Consider the following 25,218-nt stretch of genomic DNA (forward strand, 5'->3'; position numbering starts at 1 on the left):
GTATGAAATATCTGTTTCGAAATTTTTTAGATACCTGTTACCTAAACGTAATATGTACTGTGCTTACATACCTGACAAGATTTCTTGTTCCATTTATCTAATTCTGAGAGCTCCAGTATAGGCACTACAGATGGCCGGCCATGAGCACACCGTGTGGGAATTTTTGTCTTCTTTAATAACTTCAAGAGCCACTTGCATTGCTGCAGCGTTAGTGGATCTCCAAACTTTATAGCTCCTAAAATACTCTTACATTAGATGATAGCGAATACGATGCTGTGTACAAACGAATGAGATTGTTACTATGTTAATATTTGCTACTAAAAAATATACACTTCGAATATTTATGTTTTATGCATTGTGTATTTTACTTATGACACTGTTAGTGTATTACACATACCGTGACAAGCTTCCATTGCAATTGCATTGTGAATGGTGTGTGGCAGATCATTGAGTCCATGATGTTTGTCCTTTGTGAAGTATTGCAATATTTCATTTAAAAGACTTTGTAGATTAAATTTTAACTTGACCTCATCATAATATCTATCTTTTTTTAAACATTCTGGCACTGTATGCACTGCCATCGTGCTATCGTTTATGGCAATGAAACTTATTCCAAACCTTTTTAATTGAATCTTATTTGATATAAGTAAATTGCATTTATCTACAGGTAACTGTATGACAATAGGATCTCTCAGTTTGGTAGAAAGCAATTGGTTTCTAGTTTGCGACTTGTACTCTACAAATTAATAGCACACTATCATTTGTGACTGTTTGTTAGATACTATTTTAATATAAAATTCGTTTTCTTTACTATGAAGTAAATTTTCATATCGTATCCTCTCATGAATAGCATGTTGGTCCATCAAGAGTAACACCTTCCAATCATTTTGAATTGCTAATCCTACTATAAATTCGTTCCTTACCTGACCCAATATCTACAAAAAAAATTAGTACTGTCATTAGAATGGAAATTAATTCATAGAATATATGAAATTCTTAAAAGAGTTACTTCTACAAATTCTAGAAGCTCCTTCTTTAATCTAAATTCACGCAATCGTTGCACAGCTTTGCACGGTCGTACAACCATTTCGTGGTGCAGCAAAGTATCTGGAACTAAAAGAATTTTAATGTCTCAACGGATACTAGTATCTTCAGTATCAAATTATTGAATAAACAATATGTTTTAACATAGACACTTACTCTGCAATCCAGACTTCAATCTACTTGAAGTCACGCTTCCACCAGATTTGATTAAAACATCCGTCTTCGTCAACTTGGTGTTGCCGCATAAAAGTTTATGCAATTTTTTTGGCAAGAAATCATAATGTTTATGAAACAGCGTGGTACTATCAAAGTTATTAGTTTTCTTTAATCGGTTTGATCCATTATCGGGATGGGTCCAGTTGGACCACTCTGATAGAAGTGTCAGTGCATAAGTTTCTTTGACTAATTTATTGTCTCGCGAATCGGGTGTAAAAAGTTGAACGTCAGTTATTTCGTTTCTTGTTAATTGACTTATACTCTGTGTATTAACGCTGTTAATATTCGTTAGGTCGGAATAACATAATAGGGATACATTCTGTTTATCAATTGTGGTTTCATGAAGTAACGGTACCCTGAAATTTGTAGTTTTCCGTGTGACAATGCGACAGAATGTGTGCAGTATGCCACCTTTCTGGAGAAACAATTGGTGAGGATTCAGTGTTTTCTCAAACCATGTTGTAATATTATTTGTATTATTTGCATAACTGTATATCGAATTCTTATGTCTCCCAACATTTTTTGAAACCCTATCAAAAAGGGGCATGGTGCTTTTAGTAAAGATATTTAGTATTTCATTTCGAATGCTTAATAGTAAATCTTGAATAGAAGGTAAAATTAAAACTTTTTTTCCCTTTTCTACTGTGAAAATATAATCTCTGCATGAGATAAATAACAAAATGAAAATAGCTTGATTTTTTCGTATCTGATGTCTTCTTGATGATCTTGCCTGTACAGAGGATCTTAATATAGTGATAAAGGCAGTTGAAATCACTTGGAGAATCAAAGGACAATGAACAGGTCTATTGTTCAAAAAAATATACTGTCTAGCATTTAGCTTTGTATTAGCTAATCCAATGAATGCACAGAATTTAGTGCTATCTTCATTCACATTTTCAATGTACCACACATTATTAAATGATACTTCTCTACGATATAATGACTTAAAGATTTCTATTGGCTTATGGGGCTTAGAGATTATCATAATAACTTTCTTTCCTTGATCATCTCTGATAGAAAATGATACCTGTAAATAAAGAAGATGTATTAATCATACGGAAAGGTCAATGCATAAAAAATGAGTGAAGTTTAATTTACCTGTAGATTAACTATGGCAATGTTTCCAACTAATAAATACATTGAGAGTATATTCCATTTGTCAAATGATAATTCATGAAATCCATAGATGCTTACTGTAGTTCCAATGGATGGTCTTCTTTGAACTCTAATAATTTTAGGTGCACAGCACACTTTAAAAACCTGCAAACACAAGAAGAGTATTAGTTCATATGTAAGAACACTGATGCACAATATATTCACTGTAACACTGTGTATGCCTTCATGTATGTTTTAGACGACTTGTGACGTCTAGAAGTAATTATCAAAGCATCAGAAAATCTACGAATATTTGCAAGTGTCTGTTTGTTGGAGTTACAAATGTCTTGCACATTCCGAGGTTCGTTTTGTGCGTTATACTCTGCAATAGCGTTCAATTTCTCCCTTGAGATCCCTATGCCATTATCTACTACTTGAATTTTTCGTATTTCCGTGTGAAATCGTATTGCAATCGATGTAGCATTTGCCTTTAATGAATTCAATACCTAAAAAATAAAAATTTCGGAATGAGTATTTAGTAAAGTCACAGTTATTTTCACAATTTTCTACGCACTAGTTCCAATACACATTCCGCAAGATTGGTCACGTTCGATGTTGCAACTATAGACGTGTCCATTTTAATATTCTCATAAAACAGTAGATTGACATTAAATTTCGATTCTCTTTTATGTTATTTTAGTCCATTAAACTAAATGTCGGGGTAATAAAGAATTGAACTATTTACTGGGGACAACGCTCGACCAGTGATGGTAGTTGATGCAAAACAAATCTTTTCACTACTGTATGCTGTAAAGTAATATTAAACTGATTAAAAACCAACATAATGTTATCTGGTACATTTAATTTTTATCTTGTTTACCATTACCTGATGGTGACTGGATATGATACCATTGACTGATTTGATATTATGTTTCGAATGCAGTTACGACCGTAGCATTTCAAGGGTGCATTGTCAACTGTGATTTGCCAAGTGGTTTCAAATAAGCCAATCAGCTGTCACCTTAGACTTTACCGATTGTCGGTTAGACGATAATGTTATTTGAATATTATTCAAAAGGATATCGAATAAAACGGGCCCCTTGTACGACATATTTATAAAAATTTCTTTATTTTATTGCAACTACTAAAGAATTTTCACATGTCGCTTTTGCGGCTTGGCGTAAATTGTGGAAAACGATTATCGAATACTTTTACACACAGAATACGTGGAATTTTATACAATAACTGACTTCTGTTCTCTCTTTTTTTTATTCTGCTAAGAGTATTCAAATACAATTTACGAACGTTCAGTTGTGTGCACAAAAGGAAGGACTTCGAATCGTAGATGATAGTGCGCGTAACGCGTAGTACCCTATTGATGGTCGTAAAAATTCGAAATGCATATACCGTAATGCTTCCATCGATTCTCGTTCGACGTCTGCGTTCGTGAGTCGCCTTCGAAATTAGTACACTGTTAACTACGTCCTGATAATTAATATTAGATGTGTTTAAATTATATTCCATATTACATATAGAAAAACTTAACAATTGTAACGGATATGTCAAGATCTCTGGTCTCAGGAAGTTAACACGTTTTTGTCGTCGCCCATTTTTCAATTATTTTAATTACCTTGAAAATTTTACCCTTTTCATTGTCCATATTGTCCGAATTTTGCACAATTCTTTTAAAAAATCCTTAAAATATCTAAGTGGCAAACGTGTCAACCAAATTTCAACAATTACCGTGGATCGAATCACGATCACTCGTCTATAAGTTTTTGTCTTTTACACCGTTTATTAGCGAATGCCGTTCTATCATCCTTTTTTTCTCGTTTTTCTGTCACGTGAACGTTCAACACAACACAATTGAAAAGGGGAAGCTTAATAATACGTAGAAATACGTAGTTACATACGTACTCGTATGGGTACGTAACGCGCGTAAAAAATGATCCTCCCGGTCTTATTCTTCGTAACGTAGCAATATAATCGACATTATTACAAATTACGTCCAACAGAACAACATTTTTACAATGTAGAATTAAAAAAAAGAAGAAGTATTAATAAAAATACGCTCGTTCAGATACGGTGAAACACGCAGACACTAATAATGTGACATTATTTGCGAATTTTCCATCTCTACACACGTGTTTCGCCCAGTGTTCTACGCATGGACGTGTATATTCTATATACAATTGAAGATCGCAAAAGTATCCCTTAAAAGAACGTCTACTTTACTTATTGCTGTCTCTTGGTGTAGACTTTCGTGATTGGAAGATTTAACAAGTAACTTTTTTTCTTCTTTGAAAGTAGACGTTTTTGTCTTCATGCGTACAAAGTATTACACAAATACGAGCAAGATGGTATTTGAAATAGAAAGTAGCGTCAGATACCAAAAAAAACCTGTACCTACAATCACTCGAATATTGTTTGGAAAAGATCTTTTACGATTCACTGACAGTTTTAATATAATCACAGATGCTCGTTCAATATTTTCTATCGCAAATACTATTTCACGCGTACATGATCATTGAACACTGGTTGCACGTCGCCCTTTCCTCCGCACAACAATTTTATTCTTTTTTTTTTATCGTTAGGAAGTAATAGAGATCAACGAAATGAAACGATTTCGTTAAATAAGAAACGCGTCAGAACATACAACCTGCAGCGGAATTAACAGCATACCTTTTTCGCACCCGAAACGATCTTAATTATTCTAATTCTCGAACCTGAATGATCCGGTCGCACATCAGACATCGAGAAAGTGATAGCAGGAGAGTTCAATGAATAGTATAAAACGAGTGGTTTACAGTTGTGGCGACCAGCGAGCTCGGAGAACGGTACTCTCGTAATACTAAAAAAAAACTTAGTGAATAATCTACACGTAGAAAAGCATCGAAATGTCGGATTGAAAGCTCGCCGTCTATAAAATGGTATAATGGCTTTATTTGTAGTAAAATTATAATAATAACAATCACATATGGTGTCATCTATCAACGAGATATAACACGCACGTTTAAAATGATGGGACACATATATAAATAATTTAGACGTATCGTGTGGCTCGACGTAGTGCTTAGAAATCATGTAACATTAAAAATATATAATATATATATATATATATATATATATATCTGAACGTAGAAGACCTCACGCGATTTCTCGGTCTTCCGGATATCTGAAGATATGCTTTCGTTAGCGATACACTGTTGCTTTTGTTCTCCTCCCATCGTTTGTTCGTTTACACATTGTTCGTTACATGGTTCAGTTTTCGTCTTTAGTTTTTCAGTGCGATATCTAGGAATCATATACAATCGATATATTCCTCGATCAACGACACAGTCCTTAAACACGCTCGGTAACAAAAACTCAGTCTTCTTCCTTCTTTTCTGGTTTCAGGTCCACCATTGCGTGGAGCTCCTCTGGACTGTATCTGCAATTAAACGGGCAATGATCGAGACAAATCCTTAAACGGCAAGCCGAAGTATGGCCAACAGACTATAACCGTGGGCGAATCATGACATGGGTAAAAATCACTTTTCAAGTGGTTTTCAAGCACACCTACCCCAGGAGACTTTGTAAGTCACAGACAAAGCGGTAGACGTATCGCTTTCCAGCGGTCTTATGTATAATGTTCTTATCGTAGTAATAGCGTAGACCACGACTCAGCTTCTCGTAGTTCATTTTCGGCTTGTTTTTGCGAATACCCCAGCGACGTGCCACCTCGTCTGGGTCGGTCAGCTTAAACTCCCAACCGTCGCCGGTCCACGAGATAAATCCTTGGCATGATTTGTCCGTTAACAGCTCGAGCAGAAACTGCCACAGCTGAATGGGGCCCGAACCGGTGAAGCAGGGTCCGCTGCCTAGAAATTTTCCCGATAGATATCAGCACATCTATCCCCGTACAACGAGAGAATACAAGATATCGCGACGAACAACAATTTGGAAGACTCACTTGTATAACCGGCGATCATCGCGCTCTGCAACAGAGGCTTCTGATCGGGATTGTTGCCAATGGAGGCGGGATGATGGGGATTCGACGAGTCCCTGGGAGCAAGACTCGCGAGAAACGCGGGATGATGGGACACATGTTCTCCAATGGGACCGACGCTCCATTGGTCGCCGGTAACGCCGCCAGCTCCACCACCGCTTCCGCTGCCTGGAACCGTTTGGAATGGCGTCGCGTCGTATTGCCCGTATCCGCTCTCGCTGTATCCCTCATGATAGCGGCCTGTGCGGAATTGTATATGTAAATATAACACGATCGATCGAGAAATCGATGCCTCCGCGAATAGCACATCGTACGACGGACACGTTCAATAATATACGTCTTGAAACTGAAGGGTACAACCTACCACGGGGATAGTTTTTGAACGGTGACGGCTGATACTTCGGCTCGAGTTGAATTCCGCTGGTGCTGTAGAATTCAGGCGAAGCGTCGATATTGTACGGATGGGGCGGCTGATGATCTTGTGGCAGACTATGATACTCGGACGCCTCGTCGTAACCGGAATAATGAGCCGGGGTCATGTAACTCTCCGTCGCGGTCTGCGTGACCCTGAGATCGGTTTCATTCGTTCCTGTACCCGCGAGATCGTTACCGCTCGTCAGACCTCCGCCACCGCCTTGCAGGTGCTCCGTTATATGGTGATTGCTGTAGTTCGCTGTAAGATCAAGGAAAGCGAGCGTTTTACAATCGAATACGAGTTGTCAACTGGAGCTTCTCTGGAAAGACTGCAGGATATCTTCTATTCGCTTCATTGTACAGGTTCCTCTCGATTATCGCCTGGCTTGTTCTACACGATTATTGTCCAGGGGTTATCCCCGTCACTGGGGCATGGAACTTGCCAAGAGCATACTTTGTTGCCCCTCCGCTTTTATTGCCAAGGCTCGGGATTCGAGCAAAAAACAAATTTACGAGGATCTGAAGCATTTCTTACTATAAGATTATTGTCCTGGCGCGGATCCGAGTTGGGGACGATAATCGAGAAGAGTATGTACTCAGAAAGTCTGTATTCCGAGTGGGGCCTATACTTACTCTCCGTTTTCAGTTGATTTAAGTTCCGTAAGTGTATGTACGCGTTGTTCGCGGTGTTGTTGTTGTTATTGTTGTTGTTGTTGTTGCTGTTCGGAGTACTGGAATGAGAGTTCGGGGCTTGGGTGCTATGGCTGTGCGGTGGCGGGGAGGTTTCGTCCCTCTGGTTTTCGTCTTGGCATACGGGACTACGTAAGTGATTGTAGCCACCTGTAAATAAGAGAACATTTTTCATTCTCGGATCTCCCGAAGAATCTTCTTTGGTCCGTGATAATATCGAGGGTGGTACGATACTTGCATAGAGGATCGTGCTATCTTTGGGCAGATCTTCAAGGACCGATATCATTTATCTAACATCGAAGATACCAAGTACAGGATATCCTCGATGAGTGTTCGAAGGCTCCTCGGCACTCAACATTAAATATTTCATAAACTAATGACCATATTCCAAGCTCTATCACTGTAATAAATCTCATTAAAAAAACAACGTTACACCTGGTATCTCTTATTGTCAGTGCCGAGGAGCCTCCGAGCTCTCATCGAGGATTTACGGTATACTGTTCATCTATTCCACTTCCATCGCTTTAATCGACGATGTATAATTGTTGGCCAAGTGTTAGGGTCTGGTACCATCAGGATATCGACATTTCAGGTACCAACTACATATACATTATTAGTTATTAATCTGTTATTGTTCGATTAAGGTCACTCCAACCAGAGTTTCGCAAACTCTACGTGTTCTCCAGGTACAAATCTCGCAACGATCGTTCGCCAGCACTGGCCGTACGTATACATGCACATATTTCGAACAATCGGAGGAGGACCAATGGCCTCCGTCGCGTGGGTGTGCATCAGGGGGGGGGGCACTTTTGTGTTACGGCCGAATGGAAAATCATTCCGGGTGGAACACCGTGGAGGATTGCGTCGGCGGTGTGTTGGTGCCACACGGGCAGGCACCACGGAGTCTGCAGGGAGGAACCGCTGACACGTGGGCGGCGCGCATCTCGTCGATTGGCTCGGGCGAACTCCGCCTATCCTCCTCGGACTTCTCTTTCCTTGGGGGCCACGAGAAACACGACGACGCATCGGACGCGCGCGCGCGAATGCCCGCGTCCATTACGGGAGGCTGTGCGGGATCGGTTCGACCTCGTTCGTGGAAATATGCTCGACGGAACCGACGATTCCCCGTCGCGACGGATTGTTCGGATGTAGAATTTCTATGGTCCTATTCAATATCAGAAGTTAACGACACTTTGCACCGCCACACATGTTCACCCAAATATAGGTGGTCACGTGTATACATTGTGCAAAGTGGCTGGGATTATTTATTAGGCGTACAAATTAATTCATGGCTTTCTTTTCATAGATTTGTCGTTTATTTACGAGAAACTAAACTACAGTCTAGTCTTGAAAATATTTCCCATCACATCTACTGCATTTACGACAGTTCTCGGGCGAATACAATGATGACGTTCGCGGGTCAAGATTTAATTGTGGGGTTTACGAATTAATTTGTACACCTAATAAATACCGTTACAAAATTATTGAGTAAAATTAATATCCCAGTGTAATTTATCAATACAGCCTCTGTTGGCTGAACGCATATATTTTCGATGATGTATGACTTCAAAGGGGAATAAGGTGTGTCTGGCTACATACGACATTTTCCACTGTGGCAGTCGCGTCAGAATAGAGCGATTCGACACACCAAAGTGTTAGTTTCTTGAACCTGAGAACCGACCGACTTCTTCTCTTTGTCGTAAGTGTTTCAATTGATAATAAATCTATGTCCTATATAATATACTGTTTAATATTTCTTAGTTGTACTTCCTGCCATGGAAGTCGATTGATTTGGCTTATGAGTGATCCAACTGACCTGAATGTTTCTAATTAGAATTCTCTTTGATACAGAAGGATTATTGCTCATAAAGGGATTCGATTGGATTAAGTAAAGATTGTGCAAACGAAGGTAATTCCTGTCCCTGAAGTACATATATGCAGAGACATATTAATTTGAGTATATTCGTCTGGGGTTTATGATATCTTGACACTGATATTGTTAGATTAAAAGACTGGATAATATTCATTTTGTTGATCCGATCTTTATACATAATCTCCATAGACATTGTACTCGGTCCCCCACAGTCTTTTTACTTCACGATAGATCTCTGAAAGGGGGCGTCCCCCCGTTGCACTACGAATTCGAAGCGTTCGTAGATTAATTATATATGCGAAATGTCGACCTATGTTCTATGCAGATCGCCGGTGTGTGTCGATGCCTGTGTCCCCGTTTTCTTCTACGAGGAAATTAAAACGGAGCGGTTTCGATCGAATACCGACAGCGATGATAAGGGGTGCGCGCATCCTGTTTTGATTACTCGCGGGCAGATTTGTATTTTTGTCGAGAGTGGCTGATAAGATGCGGCCAGTAGATCCAGACGAAACCGCCTTTCAAGGCTTACCACGCCAACGGAAATCGACCGAAATCGCTTAATCTTATCGGAAATTTCATCGTTAGGCGTTTGGGGAAGAACGAAAGAGACTACGTGCGCGTTGTTATTCAAATTTCAATTCTTATGTGTTGTGGTTGAAATAAAAACGAGTCGAGTAAACCGCATTGAGAAGTAATGTTTCTCCGGAAAAGGATAGATTATATTCCGTGGGAAAAAAATTTGTTCGTTTTTCTTTTAATACAATAAGGATTGCACATTTTAAGGTGGTGATACATTTATGCCATGCAATGTGTACTGCTAGACACGAGAAAATTTATCAACGTACAATTACAAGCACTCGAATACAAATACTTTATCACTTTACTCGTGCTCGTACGTGTCATGACGGTGTGCGTGTGAAGACGAATTTGACAGGTACCTATCCAGTAAATAATTCTTAATTATGATTTTTCTCGTCTGTGTTGTCAGTCGACACTTTAACTTTACATCCTTTCTAGTATTATTTATTACTCGAAGTTTGTTGTAATTCCTCCCTCTGCAAGAAAGATAGCAAGGTAAGTAGCCCATAAACCTCTGGCAAGCTGCTTTACACCGGAATCGAGTGTCGTGGCAGTGTGTTAACATGTTCACACGCATCACATGTATGGCATACAGAGTCCGTACCCGTACCTCCGTCCAGAGTTGAGTGCACGTTTATTCGAATAATATATGTATGTAATATTCCGATTTATTACCAGTTAAATTCCGTTTTATTTACCAGTTTTTCCTCTACAAAATTAATCGATCGTAATTTTACGAAAGTATGATTATTTTTTGGTATCACAGTAGTATACAAAAAACCTAAAAGCGGGCTAAAAAGGAATCTGTCTGAAAATTTATATAAAAAATTGTCAAATTAATTTATCCTTTCCACGAACGATTAAAACGTTCTCAATACAATGACGAACACACTCAGGGAAGAAAAATTGTTTCGAAATATATGTATGGATGGATCCAAACCAGAGGAAAAGTGTGTACGTAAAGTTGGGTTGTTTTTCTGATAATTCGTTACCAGGAGAGTATTTTTTACCCTGCCCTCTTAACGAACGCCGCACGATGGGACAATGGCTTCGCGGATTACCATAATCCGCCGTCTAAGCGTTGCGTTGCGTGAACAGTCGGAATTATAATGGGGGGCCACGATATGTGTGACCGACCAGCCGACGTTCCCACACTTATCCGTCTTAACGGCGCGAGGAAAACAGGTGGCCCGAGAGACACGACCCGTAACGAGCCGGGGTTGGTAGCTGCTATCGTTAGCCCCCGCGAAACAGGGCCCCGGCGAAAGTCCTAAAGGCCCCTCGAGTCCGCGACGACACGCGAATATCGTTCGAAACAAACGTCAGCACATCGTGTCGCGACCGAATAAATGTTTGCTAATGCCTATTGTGATAACCGCTAATTATAAACCAGAGTTTGGGGCACATTTTATTTGAAATAACATAACAAATATTCATTTAAAATAACGAATTATTTGAAATATTTTATTATTTTTATTTTACAAATAACACAAGAAAACTAACTTCATTCTGTGTTCAATTGAAATAAATTACTTTTATATAATATTTTTACTTCAGTTACGTCACTCAAATAAAATAACAAATAATTCGATATAAGAGAATTAATAATTCTAACATGATGTATTTGAGAAATTATTCCAATAAATATTTGATGGAATAAAATAAAAAAGGAGAAAATTACTTGATTTGAAATTCAATTAACGAAATAATCGAAAGAAAGGTCATTTGTCCAGTTCAAATAAACTAACGCATGATTACTTCAAATAACATGTAACCCAGATAAGATAATATATTATCTTTACGATTATTTTTCAAACAGTTCATTTGGATAATGCCCAAGCCTGTTATAAACAAGAAGTAGTATGGCGATGAGGATCTAAATTCACGATATGTCTCGCGACTGCACGAAGCTGAGCAGCACTTTTTTTATGACTGTTGAATAGATATTATCGCTAAAATGAACAAGATCCTGTTTCAGCAATGTCACTCATTATCCTCAGACTTCGAATGCTCGATGAACATAAATTACTGTAAACAATATAAAATATATTTCTCATCCCGGAGACTGGGTCGATTCAAGATAGGGAAAGGTTGCCGAAATTGGATATTGCATCTTTTCATGACGAGTATACTCGGCACAAACATCGAAAGGGTTAAATCGCCGAGTGGAAAGTTGTTGTAGTGGATCATTCAAGACTGTCGGCATCCAATGTATAATTATAATAACTACACGTTACGGTTTTCTGGTTTCGTTTTCGCGGAACCTGATACAGTGACTCCAATGAACTCACAGTTCAATGATTCATGTACAACAATGAAACCAAATAGAACCTAACCACCATAAACATCAGGCCTGTGGGTGGTGAAAACGGTCGCTATCGGACGATAACTTGAGATCGCGACTCCTTTTCGTCCGTGAACCGCCATATATCGTTCGAGAACGGTCTAGACGGTGGTGGAATAGTGAGAATCATCGTCAGGGTTTCCCTACGGGGTTCACATACACGGTGTCCAAGTTGGGCCCCGTTCGGCGGCGAATATCTGTAATAGGGCCGCGGACCCTTGCTTACGCACCACCTATACACACCTGCGCACGGGCTGTGTGGCGTGTAGAGCTGCACCTCGCACCCCATTTCATGGACGGTGAGCGTGGGAGTGCAGCCTCGGGCAGGCCCTCACGGGAACGCGTTCACGCACACACGCATAACGTTTCACGTATACAAACACGCGCAACCATATGCTCCTCCGCAGCGAACGAAGGCTCCTCCGTAGGCTCTACCTAAATGCACCCTCTTCTACTGGGCTGCCCGCGATCCGTCCGACCCTCCTTTCCGCGCGGCGACGCGGCCAGTGCGCAAAAGAGACAGACAGACGAACCAACGAACACGCGACCCCGCGGGACAAACTATTCCGAAATTCCTGAGCATTCATAGCCCCCGCGACGCGTTTGTTCACACGGATGAACAATTGGAGCCGGGGCAACAACGAGACCAGAGAGGCCCTTTCCCTGCCCGCGACCTCTTTCAAATCGAATCTGGCCCTATCCCTGTCTCTCTCTGTCTCTCTTCGCTCTGGAATTTCGCGACATGGCTCTTTAACCCTTTAACGGCCAGACTGTGAAATGGTTATTTTAAAATTGTGAGACTTGATGAATATATGTTGTATCTTGTTATTTCGAAGTCGGGAATATTGATATTAAACCGACTTTTAAACATTTATTTAGTTATTTATTTTTGGGTGGAATAGTTGAATTTCTCTAACCGAAAATAGTTTTGAGATCTAGTGTACTATCGGTGAAACTGAATTCTTGCTGAAAAAATGTCAGATATTAATTTACGGTGATAGAATTTAACGCAGTTTCAACACTTTGGCTGTCACACGTCCTACCCAAATATGGGTGACACGTAAAGATTGCAAAGAGGCTTGATTATTTAAATACCGTTACGAGATTTTGCATAAAATTAATATCGCGGTATAGTTTAAAACAAAATCAACAGCCTCTATTAAATAAACGTATATATTTCCGACGATTCATGACTGTAGAAAAAAGTAAATAAAGCGTGTCTGGCTACATACGGTCGTTTTCACTGTAGCAGTAGACGTGTTAACTTGCTCACTGAATCTCTCTGGTATCTTGTACGAAAATTCTTTTTCATAGAATCGAGACCCCATAGTCATTGTAAGACTATTTAAAACATTTAGAAGGTTAGAGGGTTAAATCTCGCCACCCAGGTCTCAAATGGATTTTCTGGAGTCGATCTCCTGGAGGTTGATCATAGTTTCCAAGAACAGGCGCTACCGCGTGTGATTAATCAACAGTAACAGTTGCGGTTGTAATTAGAATACGATCCGTTTACCAAACGCTCAACCAAGGGAAGCGGCACATGGGCTCGCAAACTAAGAACGTGTGTGTCCCTGGAACGCGACGATAGGACAAGGACGAAAGAAGAGAGGAGAAAGATCGTGAGCAGGCTGGCTGGAGAAGGATTTTTCGAGGCAAGCAAAAGTTAGCCAGCCAGCCAGCCAGCCGCGTATCAGCTGTGGAACAGGTGCCGGGTGTCGAGACAGGCCGAGGAGTAACGGCGAAAGCCAACCGAAGGAAAGGAAGGCAAAGGCAGCAGCAGCAGCCAGCGGCCGGCAACGAGGCACGCGCCAAATCGAACGAAACACGCCAGTCGGCGTACAGCAGCAGCAGCACAGCTGCTTGCTCGTTCCTCCGTGTATGTGTGTGAGCAAGAGGCAACAGGAGCGGCTCGGTCGGGCCTCTTGAAAATTAAAACCTGCCCCACGAACACGCTTTCAACGCCGGAAGCCCATTATCTTTCTCTCTTTCTTTCTCTCTCTCTCCCCCATCTGTCTTCTTCTATCCTGTGTTGCTGGAACCAATCCTCTTTAACGATCCATCCATCGATCTTGGATTTGGTCTGTCAGCGGATGTGGCCACTTGCAGCGAACGGAACGATGCGAAGCTCGGTTCTTGATATCGATTGTTTCTTCATTCTTCCCGATTCCATCGAGAGTAAACGAACATTTCTCCTCGGGGATCTTATCCTTTGGGCGCCAGCGAGCCATTTTCTGTTCGTTGTTTCGTGGACTTCTTTCGGTTGATTTTCAGTGTCTTGTGCCCAAGAGCTAAATGGATCCAGTTATGGATGACCGAAGACGTCTGTCGGTCCAAGGGAACAGCATCTACTGTTCGGTTTCTACAGGTGAGTAGAGGGGGTGGTTCGAATGACAGGCTTCGGGGTCTAATGGACTGATTGAAAGTAATAGGGCCATGTTAAGCGGAATAGTGTGAAACTACGAGTCAAGGAGAAAAATAAGCTTATTTTCAACTCTATATCATAAAGCAAAATGTGTTTTAGATACACTGAAGTGTTACGTCTTAAAGACCTTCAACAGGTTTGGCATCAAGTCCCTGAAGTGCTAGTCCATATCTAGACCACCACGCCTATTAATTAACACCGTGACAGATGGGCACCAGGATGTTTCGATATTTAGAAGATCGCAGTTACAGGATAGCTGACTAGGTTTTCGTAGGTTACGCATTTATATCCTGTGGCATAGTGTAATTCTATCTGTGAATGAGTTTCCACGTGTATTCCACGCGTTCTAAGGACGAGGAAACGCGATTCGTAGGAATTCTTCCGCGGCTTTAAGGAAGAATATTAACCTTAATGTTGCGCACCTAATTTATTTGTTTCGTTGGTCGGGACAAGTGCGATGCTATTCTGGCACAATTGCTTAACGACCGCCAACTTTTCCCAAATACCAACAATTAAAACAATGGACAATCGCGCCGGGAAACAGAGAGTCTCTACGGCGCACGAGGACCGTGGCAGTGTGTAATGAATTAACAAATTTCCTAGGTCTATTAAACTTCGAGATCGTTCAGAGGTGAGGGGGGGGGGGGACGACAATGGGCAATCAGTCGGTCTATCTGATGGGGAAGAATTTTATCGGTGCGCCTGTTGGAAGAAAACGAAGAAGACGAAGACAATGTCGCGGCAATGTGACGCCGCGCCGGTGGAGAACACGCGGGGCAATTGTGCGATATACACGAGCCTTGTAAAAAAGTCGTCCTCGACGGCAACGAAATCGCGCATTGTTCGGGTAGACCGGTGACCTGCGAACTCTCCCACACTCGGGACGGCCCGAGCGGATCGCCGTCGTTGTCGCGTCTCGGTGTGCGTGTTGTGTGTGTTGCTTTTTTTTTTTCAAACCACACAACCTGTACGCGGCCCCGCATGGAAACCGCGCGTGGAAAATTTATACGCGAACGATCCTCGCCGGTCTTTTTTTATTTTTCTTTGATTATTTGTTCATGACCATTATAGTTGGATTGTTTATTCATTACCATCATTACTGGATTATATTTATTATTACCAGTGAGGTAGCATGAAACGAAACGTTAACAAAGAGACGTTTACGGTTCTTGATTGGAGCAAGAATTGTTTCACTGTTACTGGAATCGTGTCTTTGCCACTACAATAATTGATTCCTCGCTACTAGAATTGCTTCTTCACCAATATAATGGTTTTCTTTGATAAATATTTAGTGCACTTGGTGGTTGGTGTACTATTCTTAGAAGCGGAACAGATCTCATCCGAGAAACAGTATAGGAGGCGTGTGTGGCTCTTGCAAATGAATCGACGAGGATGGGAATTCACGGCTACATCCGCCGGTTTATTTATCACTTTATCAATTGTTCCTTTGATAGACCGTTGGTTAAAGCAGAATAGATCGTTCGACAGGATATTTCGTATAATTGGAATCCTCTCATTCATACGGTGGCCAGGTGTTACGCGTAAAGAGATTCACGGTATCGTTACAGCAATTTATTCGCGTCGATTAAGAATGCGCGCGACTTTGTACGCCGAAATGTATCTACGTGCACTTGTAATCTATTCGGAGGGTGACCACGATGTGGTCATCCGCGGGTCGATTATTCATAACGCGTGAACTTATCTTTTCCTCGGCAGTTTCCGTTCGAGATTTCTCGGTTTTTCATCCGCGGTTTACCGAACAATGGCGGCTCGCGAAAGAACGCGCCCAATCTCGTGTAATTTACTTGAACTACTGTTCGTGAAGAGGAGTAATAGGGAAACGTGTAATTCAACGGTAAAAGATCGGCTGCTCGAATGCCACCGAATTACACGAATTGTATAACGAGACTGAGGAGTGTAACCTTTTGAACCCTTCCTTCGCATTCCGACCAAAATTGATCCCGATTTAACTCGAACAATACATCGTGGAAAGCGAGAAAACGAATGATAATCAATGTCAGACGCGAATCAGACACCACTGCGTATCGAGAGACCTTGCACGGTACCATTTTATTGGCGATTTAACCGCGAAGCCACACCTTGCCGCGGGCGACTCGCGTCGCGAACAAAAGACCAGGTAGAGTCCTCCCGCGTTAAAAAGTAACGACGTGGTTACGGATCATTATGTGCGGACGTTGACGGTGGCCAGATCTGGAGGGCGGAGAGGGGACATTATTATTGAGTCGTTGGGCTCTCTTGTCTTTCTGGCGACGGCAGTGTAGTATATAATAATACAGTAATATATAGTAATACAGTATTTTCTTCCTTCCAAATAATAGTAATAATAATAACAATAAAATGAGAGTTAGACATATGAGTTTAATATTTTCCTCCCTTCCCCCTTTTCCTCCCTAATTCCATGCACACCGAATTCGAGTAGTGGCATTAGCTTATGAAAATACGATATATTCTTTTTTTCAAATTTAGTACTTCTTTTCTGCATAAGCTAGTACGAAATATTTTTCCTGGGTGGTCACACTGGGCGACGGTGGTGAAGAAGGGGAGGAAAAATTGCGAAGAGGAGCAAACTGAGTGGAACACACACACACACACACATACAACATCGGCGGTTTCGTTACGCGGGCAGAGCAGCCCCCGTGGTGTTGCGTGCTCCCCGCGAACTTTCCAAACCGGTGACGACGATCACGACGGTGTTACGTTATCCGTGGGTGGAAAAGGGAACGCGAGAGACGGCCGTTAGGAGACACGCTTTTCCGCCGCGGCGTATCGTCTCCTCGCGATCCCCATGAAAAAAAAGAAAAAAAAAAAAGAAACGTGTATACGCCGCCGTCGAGTTACACCGGTGATGCACTTTAATGCAATCGTGGACGATTGACCTTGGTTCGAACGGCCAATTAGGCGCGCAACGTAATGGCACGCGCGCGCGGCGGCGGTCGGCTCTGTCGGATAGACCACTAGCTGGCTGACTGGCTCCACTACAGTGGAAACTTTGATCCCCTGCCTTATAAATTAGATCCCAGTTCGTTAGTGATTTCGGCGGTATAATAATGAAAGAAACACTCGATTTTTACCGAGGATATGTACAATTGATATTGTACAACAGGGATGGGCAAATTCATTATATAAATATAGAATTTTAAATAATGAAAAAAAGAGAAAACGGTACTTTGTCGTTTTGCATCGATTAAACGTGGAAAGTCCACTTTTTCTAATAACGTAATAGATTCTTCTTGAATGTTGTGTACGTCGTATCACTCGATTTTACTGAAGATCTTCAAATCGACCCATGATACCAACACGTGTTAATACGTTCAATAAGGACGAATATTTTACAATTCCAACCCCAATGACATAAGGACAAACCCCTAACAAGAAGTATAAAAACAACATAGTAGGTACTGTTAAAGAAGGTTATAGCTAAAGACAATAGAGCGGTAATGTCCAAAACAGCAGTGTCAAGCTACTCTAGAATCCTCCCATGAGAATGAACGTGTCGTTCTCCAACGACAGAATATACCAATAATTAATTCTCAATACACACTTCCAAAACTAAGTCCTGCCCCCTACCAGACACCCAGGTTTACATTTATACTTCAATTCCTTAGTTTTAGATCGCGATATTTCCAAAATTCCTATATTCCCAATGCCCCATCCAGATCCCCATTAACCCTTTGCGCTCCAGTTACCAGTGTGCCTGACACTGCAAGTAAAGGCGATCTACTTCAACTACCATCTGTACTTTGAACCCATTATCTTCTTTTATTTTGCCTAAAAATCCTTGGAGTACACTACCTACAGGCGCCAAAAATGTATGGAGCGCAATGGGTTAAGAAATCACCCTCCCATTTCGGAGTCATGGATCTCGACACAGTGAACAAGACACAACTAAAAAGCTTATCCTCGGGGTCAGAAGAGGAATCTCGTTAGGTACCTGGGGTGTGGGTAGTCGCGTCCAAGGATACCGGCGGCATGCCGGTGTTCCTTGCGATCGCGTGCTGATGGGTATGATGATGCTGATGGTGCGGATGGGTCAGCGTCTCCGCCTCCTGGTACGACGGGTAATCGGCGTAGAACGGTTCGTGGCCTGTCATCAGCGTGTCCAGCATCTGGAGCACCATCTCCGATGAAGACGCAGCGGGGCCGCTACTGCTCGTCGTCGTTGTCGTCGCCTGTACGATATCGTTGTTCACGTACGTGCCCCCGACGATTATGGCCGGCGGCGGCGCCTGCTGCCCCGTAGGCCGCGACGACGTCTCGACGCTCGCGACGCCCGCCGTGACGTCCCTCTGGCTCGGATGGTTCGGCGCGTTGGTGCTGCTCGCTGCTATTCGTCGCGCACCTACTCGCGGCGGCGATGCACGAGCGCATTCGTGCAGCTGCTTTCGACCCTCGCACCGTTTCTACTTTTTATCCAGAGTTTGGGTCAACGTGTGCCGGTTGTATCAAACCGTAGATCGCGAAGGGGATGATACTGTTTCGGTTGAAATATGATCGACGATTCTCATAGTTGTGTGGACTAGTTACGTGGTATTCACCCTTCCAACGGAAGCACGAACAGGGATCATTTATCGGATCACCGAACGAACACTTTATTTGGACTCCTGGTGTATGATCTCTCCATGAGGTTACCACAGTGTGTAAAATTCCTTCGAATCACACTGGGTTCTCTGTGTGGTAAACCGAGTTCGTCGTAAGTATCTACGGATGAAAGTTCGCGTTTCACTGATCGTGAACCATCCACCGCGCTACACAGTATATCACAAAATTCGGCACCCGTGATTCCCCCGTTAGATCATACCTGTCGTCAGATAACACACCACTCGAGTAGAGTCCCCCCTGGCTTGATGTCGGTGTATAAAACCCTAGGCACGTTTTATCACGGCCAGCACCACACAAACACACATACACACACACATGTATACACACTCTCACAGGGGTGTACTGATTCGCGACGCGCAACAGGTGTGTGCTCCCCGGAGGGTGGAAATTTTCCTTTCCTCCCCCGAGTATCTAGCCAGGACTGATTTCTTCGGTTCGATGAGGATTAGAGTCTCTCCACTTCGGTAAAATCACTTGGTTCCCTCGGAGCACTGTATATGTATATATCCACGATACGGTTAAACACCTCTCGATCGTAGAAAGACGCGATGATGAACGTAATCCGACGACGGGGGATGTGATAGAGAATAGATATGGGAATAGAAATACTCTGTGGAGGTAAAAGGAGGCACGGCGGAATCGTGTGCGTAGAAGAGAGCTTCCTCTCGCGTGCACTCTCCACTTGACGTGAGCGCGCGTGTCACTGTGACGAAGCGCCGCGCCGTTTCCGCTCTCCGGTCCTCTGGTTTGCCTCCCCCCACCCCTACAAATCGTCCCTTCTTCCGCGTCCCTCGCGTCCAGCCATCCCCTACCACAGCAACGTCGATGTTTCCCCTTCCCCGTCCCTCACCCCCACCAAAAGCGGCTTCGATTCAACCAGCTGCGAACTCCGTTCTCGCCTCGCCGTCACCACCACTGTCCCGTGGCACACGTGGTGGGGAGGGGATCCGTGGTAGGGGAAATTGTCCCCAAGGGAGAGGGAAATGTCGTTAAGGTGGGGGTACAACAGAAGTGGAGGGGAGCCCAGGGGACCAAGAGGGGTTCACGAACGCCCCCTCGAGTCTTCAACCACCTGCTGCAACCGAGGCGATGTTTTCTGCGCGCGATGAGTTTCCGTAGGGATCTAGGAATATATGCTGTGTATGATCGACGAGTGGCTGGACGGAGTGTTAGAGTCCTCTTGCCGGGACGTGTTTATCGAATTTCTCGATTTGGAGGAGGATCAGAACTCTTGGAGGAATCTGCGAAATTTTTTGTGACTTCTGTCACCGTGTTAGAAGCTTGTCTGACCGACGTGGATAGTTTTGTATCAGATCTCTTATTCTTGGACATTGTTGTCTGTTCGTATAGTTCACAAGAATTTTTTATCGAAACTTTGATTGAAATTGGTTGATACAGAAACGAACGAATACAAATCACTTCCCGTCAGTTTTAACACGTTATCTTCGTTAACTCTTTCTAATATAATACTTTCCTCTTTCTCTAATTATCAGATCTTGCCCCATACTTTTGGTCGTTAATGTACATGTTACACATGTCAGTGACCGTGTTATCCAAGGGAATCGATCTTCCGAAGAATCAAATCGGAATCGAGCATCCCTGTTTCAATTGTCGCGCGTTTAGAACAATGTTTGTCGGCGGTGCCGCGAGATCGTTCAGCTGGAAAAGCGGGCTCACCTGCGCGCACCTAGAGTCACCCAGGTGCGTGTGTGTCAGGATTATTGCGAGCGGTGCTGGGCGAAGGTGAGCGCGCAAATATAATTATCGTGCGCGCGGCGCAACGTTAGACAATTAAGCGGCGTGCAAAGAACCACATACACGGTGGACGTTACCGCCTCGTGCTTATTGCCCCCGCGCTCGCTGTTTCCTCTTAATGACAAACAGGGGACAAGAGAATCCTCCCGTACAGACAGCGACGCTTGCACACCTCGATCCTTCGTCCCGGTGGCGACGGGCGACGCAACGCTCTTTCTTGCGCGGCCATACAACCACGCCTCTAATTGCGCCGAGCGGTTAATTGAATTTTAATCTCGCATTTCCTAGTTATTAGCCTTTCCGCGGTAAGGCGAAGACGCGTCTTCCTGACGGAGACGTGGGAAGAGCGAACTTAACTCTCTTAGTACCCACAAGCCGAATATCGGTTTGCCACAAATACCTTGAGTCGATATTTCGGCCTTCCGTATGTAATATAGATTATAAATTTTGATACAAAAAGTGACGAAACTATAATACTTCCAACAGTTTTTGTGTAATAGTACACTTGGCTATAAAATACAAGAGAAACGTGACAAGTTATCTTTATTTTTAGAAAAACTGTGTTAATTTTAGTAAATATCTCCAAGATTGCACGTGTTTCAAGGTATTTCTAGATGGTACACAGAAGAATTGTAAAGTACTAAAAGGGTTAAGTCATCCGAGCGGCTGATGGCGCGATTCCTATTCGAACGTGGTGTCCATTTTAGTACCATTTAACGCCCAGACCTTTGAATGGTTATTTGAATATTATCAGACTGATATATACGTTATTTTCAAGTCGAAAACATCGATATTAAACAGAGCAAAGTTTCTAAAAGATTTTGTATCTCCTCTAGCTTTCCCTGAGCAAAATGTGTCAAGAGAACAGAATGGAAGGCGAGAAGTACGAACGAGAAGAGACCATGGAAAGAAGACGAAGAAGCTAGAGAGTCGATTCGACGAGGCGCTCGTTCGCTCGCTCACGAGTACATACGCTTATAATACTCGGTCGCAACACCGAAGGGCCTAGCCTATTTTTGAGAGGGGGGCTGGTTGGGGAGGCGCGGAGAGACCGGATGCTAAGAGAGGCGAGGCAACGGGGGTTTCTCTGTTCGGCGGGCTCGCACGTGATGCAGAGGGGACCGGAAGCGCTCACTCCCCTACGCCTCGTGCCTCTCTCGGTCGCCTCCTCGGTATAGTCCGCCGGCAATAGTAATGGGACTTACGAGCAACGCACAATAAGGACACGAGTTCGATGCGCCTTGTGCCTGCCTGCCTGGCTCCGTTGCCTTCGTTTCTTCGCGCACGCTTTTACCGTTTGTGCGGTCTGTCGTTGCTTTTGCATCCATGGTCTCCTCCCAGGCCCTACACACTGGGGCACCTCCCACTGCCATTAAACACGCAGCCCTTTTCCTCGGTCTCGTTCTGCGTCGCGACGCTTACTGCCCCATTGTCCCTGTTTTCATATCGGGTCCGATCTCAAAGGGTCGCGCGTGAATCGATCGACGACGATGAGACGCGAGTGGGGCTCCTTTTTCTTCTGGGTGAGGAGGAGCTTCATCTTATTCGACTGTATTTAGAATCGATTTCGTATAAGGAATTATATGTGACTTCGTGGATTGTAGCTGATATTGTTTTAAGGTACATATGTCGAATTCGACGACTGAAAGGAATATGTATATTTTGTTATAGATTATGTGGGATATAGGTTCGATGAATTTTAAGGCAGACGGATTCTTTAAAGAATAATCGAAGTTGAGTCTACAGCGTGGGGTTAAGAGATGGATCCCAAATATTCAGAAAATTAATAGCTCCTTGGGGGACAAGACTGAAGAATATATCGAGGCCTCTGAAGAATTCAACCCTTCGCACTCGACCGTTCCCTCTAAAGGGACAAAATTTACGGGGAATTAGGAAATTCCCAGTGCAAAGGGGTTAATAAGGGCTAAAGGAAACATAAGTGTACGATGAAATAATATTCACGAACATCTCCCAAGAATCACGACGAAGGATATACCGTAACGTATTCCGCGGGGGCCAAAAGCAGTCGTGCAAGATCTCTTCCCGACCCGGTCCGCATCTGTTCGTAACCGGGGCGTGCTCTCGGCGTTAGGTCCGAGGGCCTAGCACGAAGTGAGCAACAATACGGTCACAGGCCAGTCTAAGGAGGGTTGCATTTACGGGGTGCATTAAGGGAGGAGCACTCGAGGACATTATAAAACTATATCTTGCTCCACCGAATATTGGGGTAGGACTCCTCCTCCCTTCTCCCTTTCTTCGTTGCTGCCTCGGCTTCCGGTTGTAACATGAGCTTCCCCCCCGTGCTCTCGCTCTATCCCTCTCGATCGTGTGTCTTTCTTCCGCGACTCTCTTCCTCTCGTTTCCACCTATCTCTCTTCACGACGAGCACCAATCACCAGGCCAGGAGGACGAAAAACCGACGACCAGTAGAAGAGTACTACGACGACGGTGTCGAGGGCGACGTACACGGACAGGAAGAAGGGACGAAAAAAAAAACACACACACGCACACGGGAACACATACACACGGTCGTGGTCGTGTCGTGAGTTCTGAATGAGCGAGAGAAGGCTTTGTAGGCCCCCGAGGCGGTGTACGAACTATGAATGAACGAGTGAATGAATACAACCTGCGCCAACCATCACCCCCCTCTCCCCCATTTACGGACGCGTACGCCTTTTCCCCATTCGCGGCCGGATTCATCCCCCTTACGACCCCACTTTGTCGAATCTTTCATCCCTCTTCAAGGCGTTTGTTCCGCGAGCCTTGCACAATTGTCCCTCCACTGCTGGCATATGTTCCACCCTGTGCGACGCGCCCCCGATAGACGATCCTCGGTCCTGCTTTCATCTATTCGAGGGTCGCGGGGGTTCTACTAACTAGATGGAATACTAATTGCCCGAGGGTCGTAGGAAATGATCGTGATCGAGTATTTTGCTTCGCGAGTGATCTGTTTCAAGAAATTAATCGTGAGGGCGATATAGTTTTGTTATTTTTGGAGTTGATGATAATTGTCAGTTTTTTGTTTCAGGAAAAGTTCATATTTACCACCTGTAGCTGAAATTATTCAGTATATATGTGGTTATTGCCCCGAATTCTTTTATCGTTCGCGTCCTCCGATGTTTTACCCATTTGTACGCCAAAAAGGTTAGAAACTCCTCGAGAGTCTCTTCACCTTTCCTTTTTTCTTCGTCGATCGATTCAAAAGCCGAGGAACACAACTCGTTCCATCGTGTACCGGCCTCTCTCGATCTTCCCCTCTCCATTCGCTCGTCTGTCCTAAAAATCATTTCAACGACATCCAATATACCTGGAACAACGATCCGTGAAACCCACTATCCACCCTCTTCCTGGTCGATTCTTCAACGGAGGATATATCTCGAGAGTGGGTTACGAATCGATCGGTGTTGGAGCTCTCTTTTTACCCTCAGTTTCCCTGTCGACGAACACGTGCCAGCGAGACGGGGACCACGTAAAAGGATCGGAGAAGGACTCGCTGGAAGGCCCCCGGCCGCCTCGTGGTCTTGGGCCGAAAACACCGATGGGACTTGTCGCGAATCAAAATGCCGCGCGTGGCCAGCCAGCCACCGGTTGGTCGCTTATCCACGCGGTTGGTTGCTTAACAAATGATCATTGTGCCTCGTCGGCACGATTGACTAACCTTTCCATAAACGTATCGAATGGCGTCATACGAATAACGCCGATCCTTTTTTGGGCCGGGTAAACCGCGCGTTCGCGCGCGGTCAGCTCGGTTTTGCGCACGCTGGAACACTCGAGGTGGACTCGCTTCTCTTTTAATTTATGCGTGTACGGGCGCGTGTCCGAACTAGCGATGGCGATGACATTTGAATCGTCTCGATGTTTGGTATCGATACGTCTATTGATATTCAGACAATCGCAAACTTTATGGGAAGCTCGTGATTTGTCCGTTTTCCTTACGACCTGTTACGATTACGGCAAATGTATGGTATCGAAATTTTGATATTTATGAGTTAACTATTGATACTGGAATATACATCGTCACATTAAATTTTGATATAGAAAATATCGATATTTTAATTGAAAAGTATTGCCACTAGTGCGAACGAACGACCAAATATGTGTGTATGTGTGTCTGTTCCGTTGTGCACGCGCGACCACGACCATACGTGACGAACGAACGTACGTACACACACACATAT

The 25,218-nt window shown here is 43.5% G+C and overlaps 2 protein-coding genes across 2 annotated transcripts in view; both read right to left on the reverse strand.

Moving 5' to 3' along the window:
- Nucleotides 1–25: 25 nt before the first annotated feature.
- LOC107185640 (DNA mismatch repair protein Mlh3-like) lies at nt 26–2,992 on the reverse strand. Its single transcript, XM_015573373.1, has 9 exons — nt 2,930–2,992; nt 2,598–2,861; nt 2,359–2,520; nt 1,991–2,287; nt 1,201–1,366; nt 1,010–1,113; nt 812–935; nt 398–736; nt 26–235 (listed from the first exon to the last, which is right to left on the reverse strand). Exons 1-9 carry the CDS (start codon nt 2,990–2,992, stop codon nt 42–44), a joined length of 1,713 nt encoding a protein of 570 aa, XP_015428859.1. The 3' UTR covers nt 26–41.
- Nucleotides 2,993–5,593: 2,601 nt separating this feature from the next.
- Nucleotides 5,594–25,218, reverse strand: part of LOC107185643 (ETS-like protein pointed) — a 125,228-nt gene continuing 105,603 nt past the window's right edge. The window contains exons 7-11 of the mRNA XM_015573377.1: nt 7,391–7,597; nt 6,708–7,016; nt 6,308–6,583; nt 5,918–6,215; nt 5,594–5,785 (exon numbers count right to left, since the gene is read on the reverse strand). Of these exons, the coding sequence (XP_015428863.1) occupies nt 5,722–5,785; nt 5,918–6,215; nt 6,308–6,583; nt 6,708–7,016; nt 7,391–7,597 (1,154 nt within the window). The 3' untranslated portion in view covers nt 5,594–5,721. The remainder of the gene's footprint in view (nt 5,786–5,917; nt 6,216–6,307; nt 6,584–6,707; nt 7,017–7,390; nt 7,598–25,218) is intronic.

The sequence above is a fragment of the Dufourea novaeangliae genome, unplaced genomic scaffold, assembly GCF_001272555.1.
Source record: "Dufourea novaeangliae isolate 0120121106 unplaced genomic scaffold, ASM127255v1 scaffold70, whole genome shotgun sequence".
Taxonomy (NCBI): domain Eukaryota; kingdom Metazoa; phylum Arthropoda; class Insecta; order Hymenoptera; family Halictidae; genus Dufourea; species Dufourea novaeangliae.

Excerpts from the sequence above, each read along its gene's own strand:
- LOC107185640 (XM_015573373.1), bottom strand. The coding sequence starts at position 2,992 with ATGGACACGTCTATAGTTGCAACATCGAACGTGACCAATCTTGCGGAA. Across the intron at positions 2,288-2,358 it reads TTGCCATAGTTAATCTACAG|GTATCATTTTCTATCAGAGA; the intron begins GTAAATTAAACT and ends CTTTATTTACAG. Across the intron at positions 737-811 it reads ATATGAAAATTTACTTCATA|AGTACAAGTCGCAAACTAGA; the intron begins GTAAAGAAAACG and ends ATTAATTTGTAG.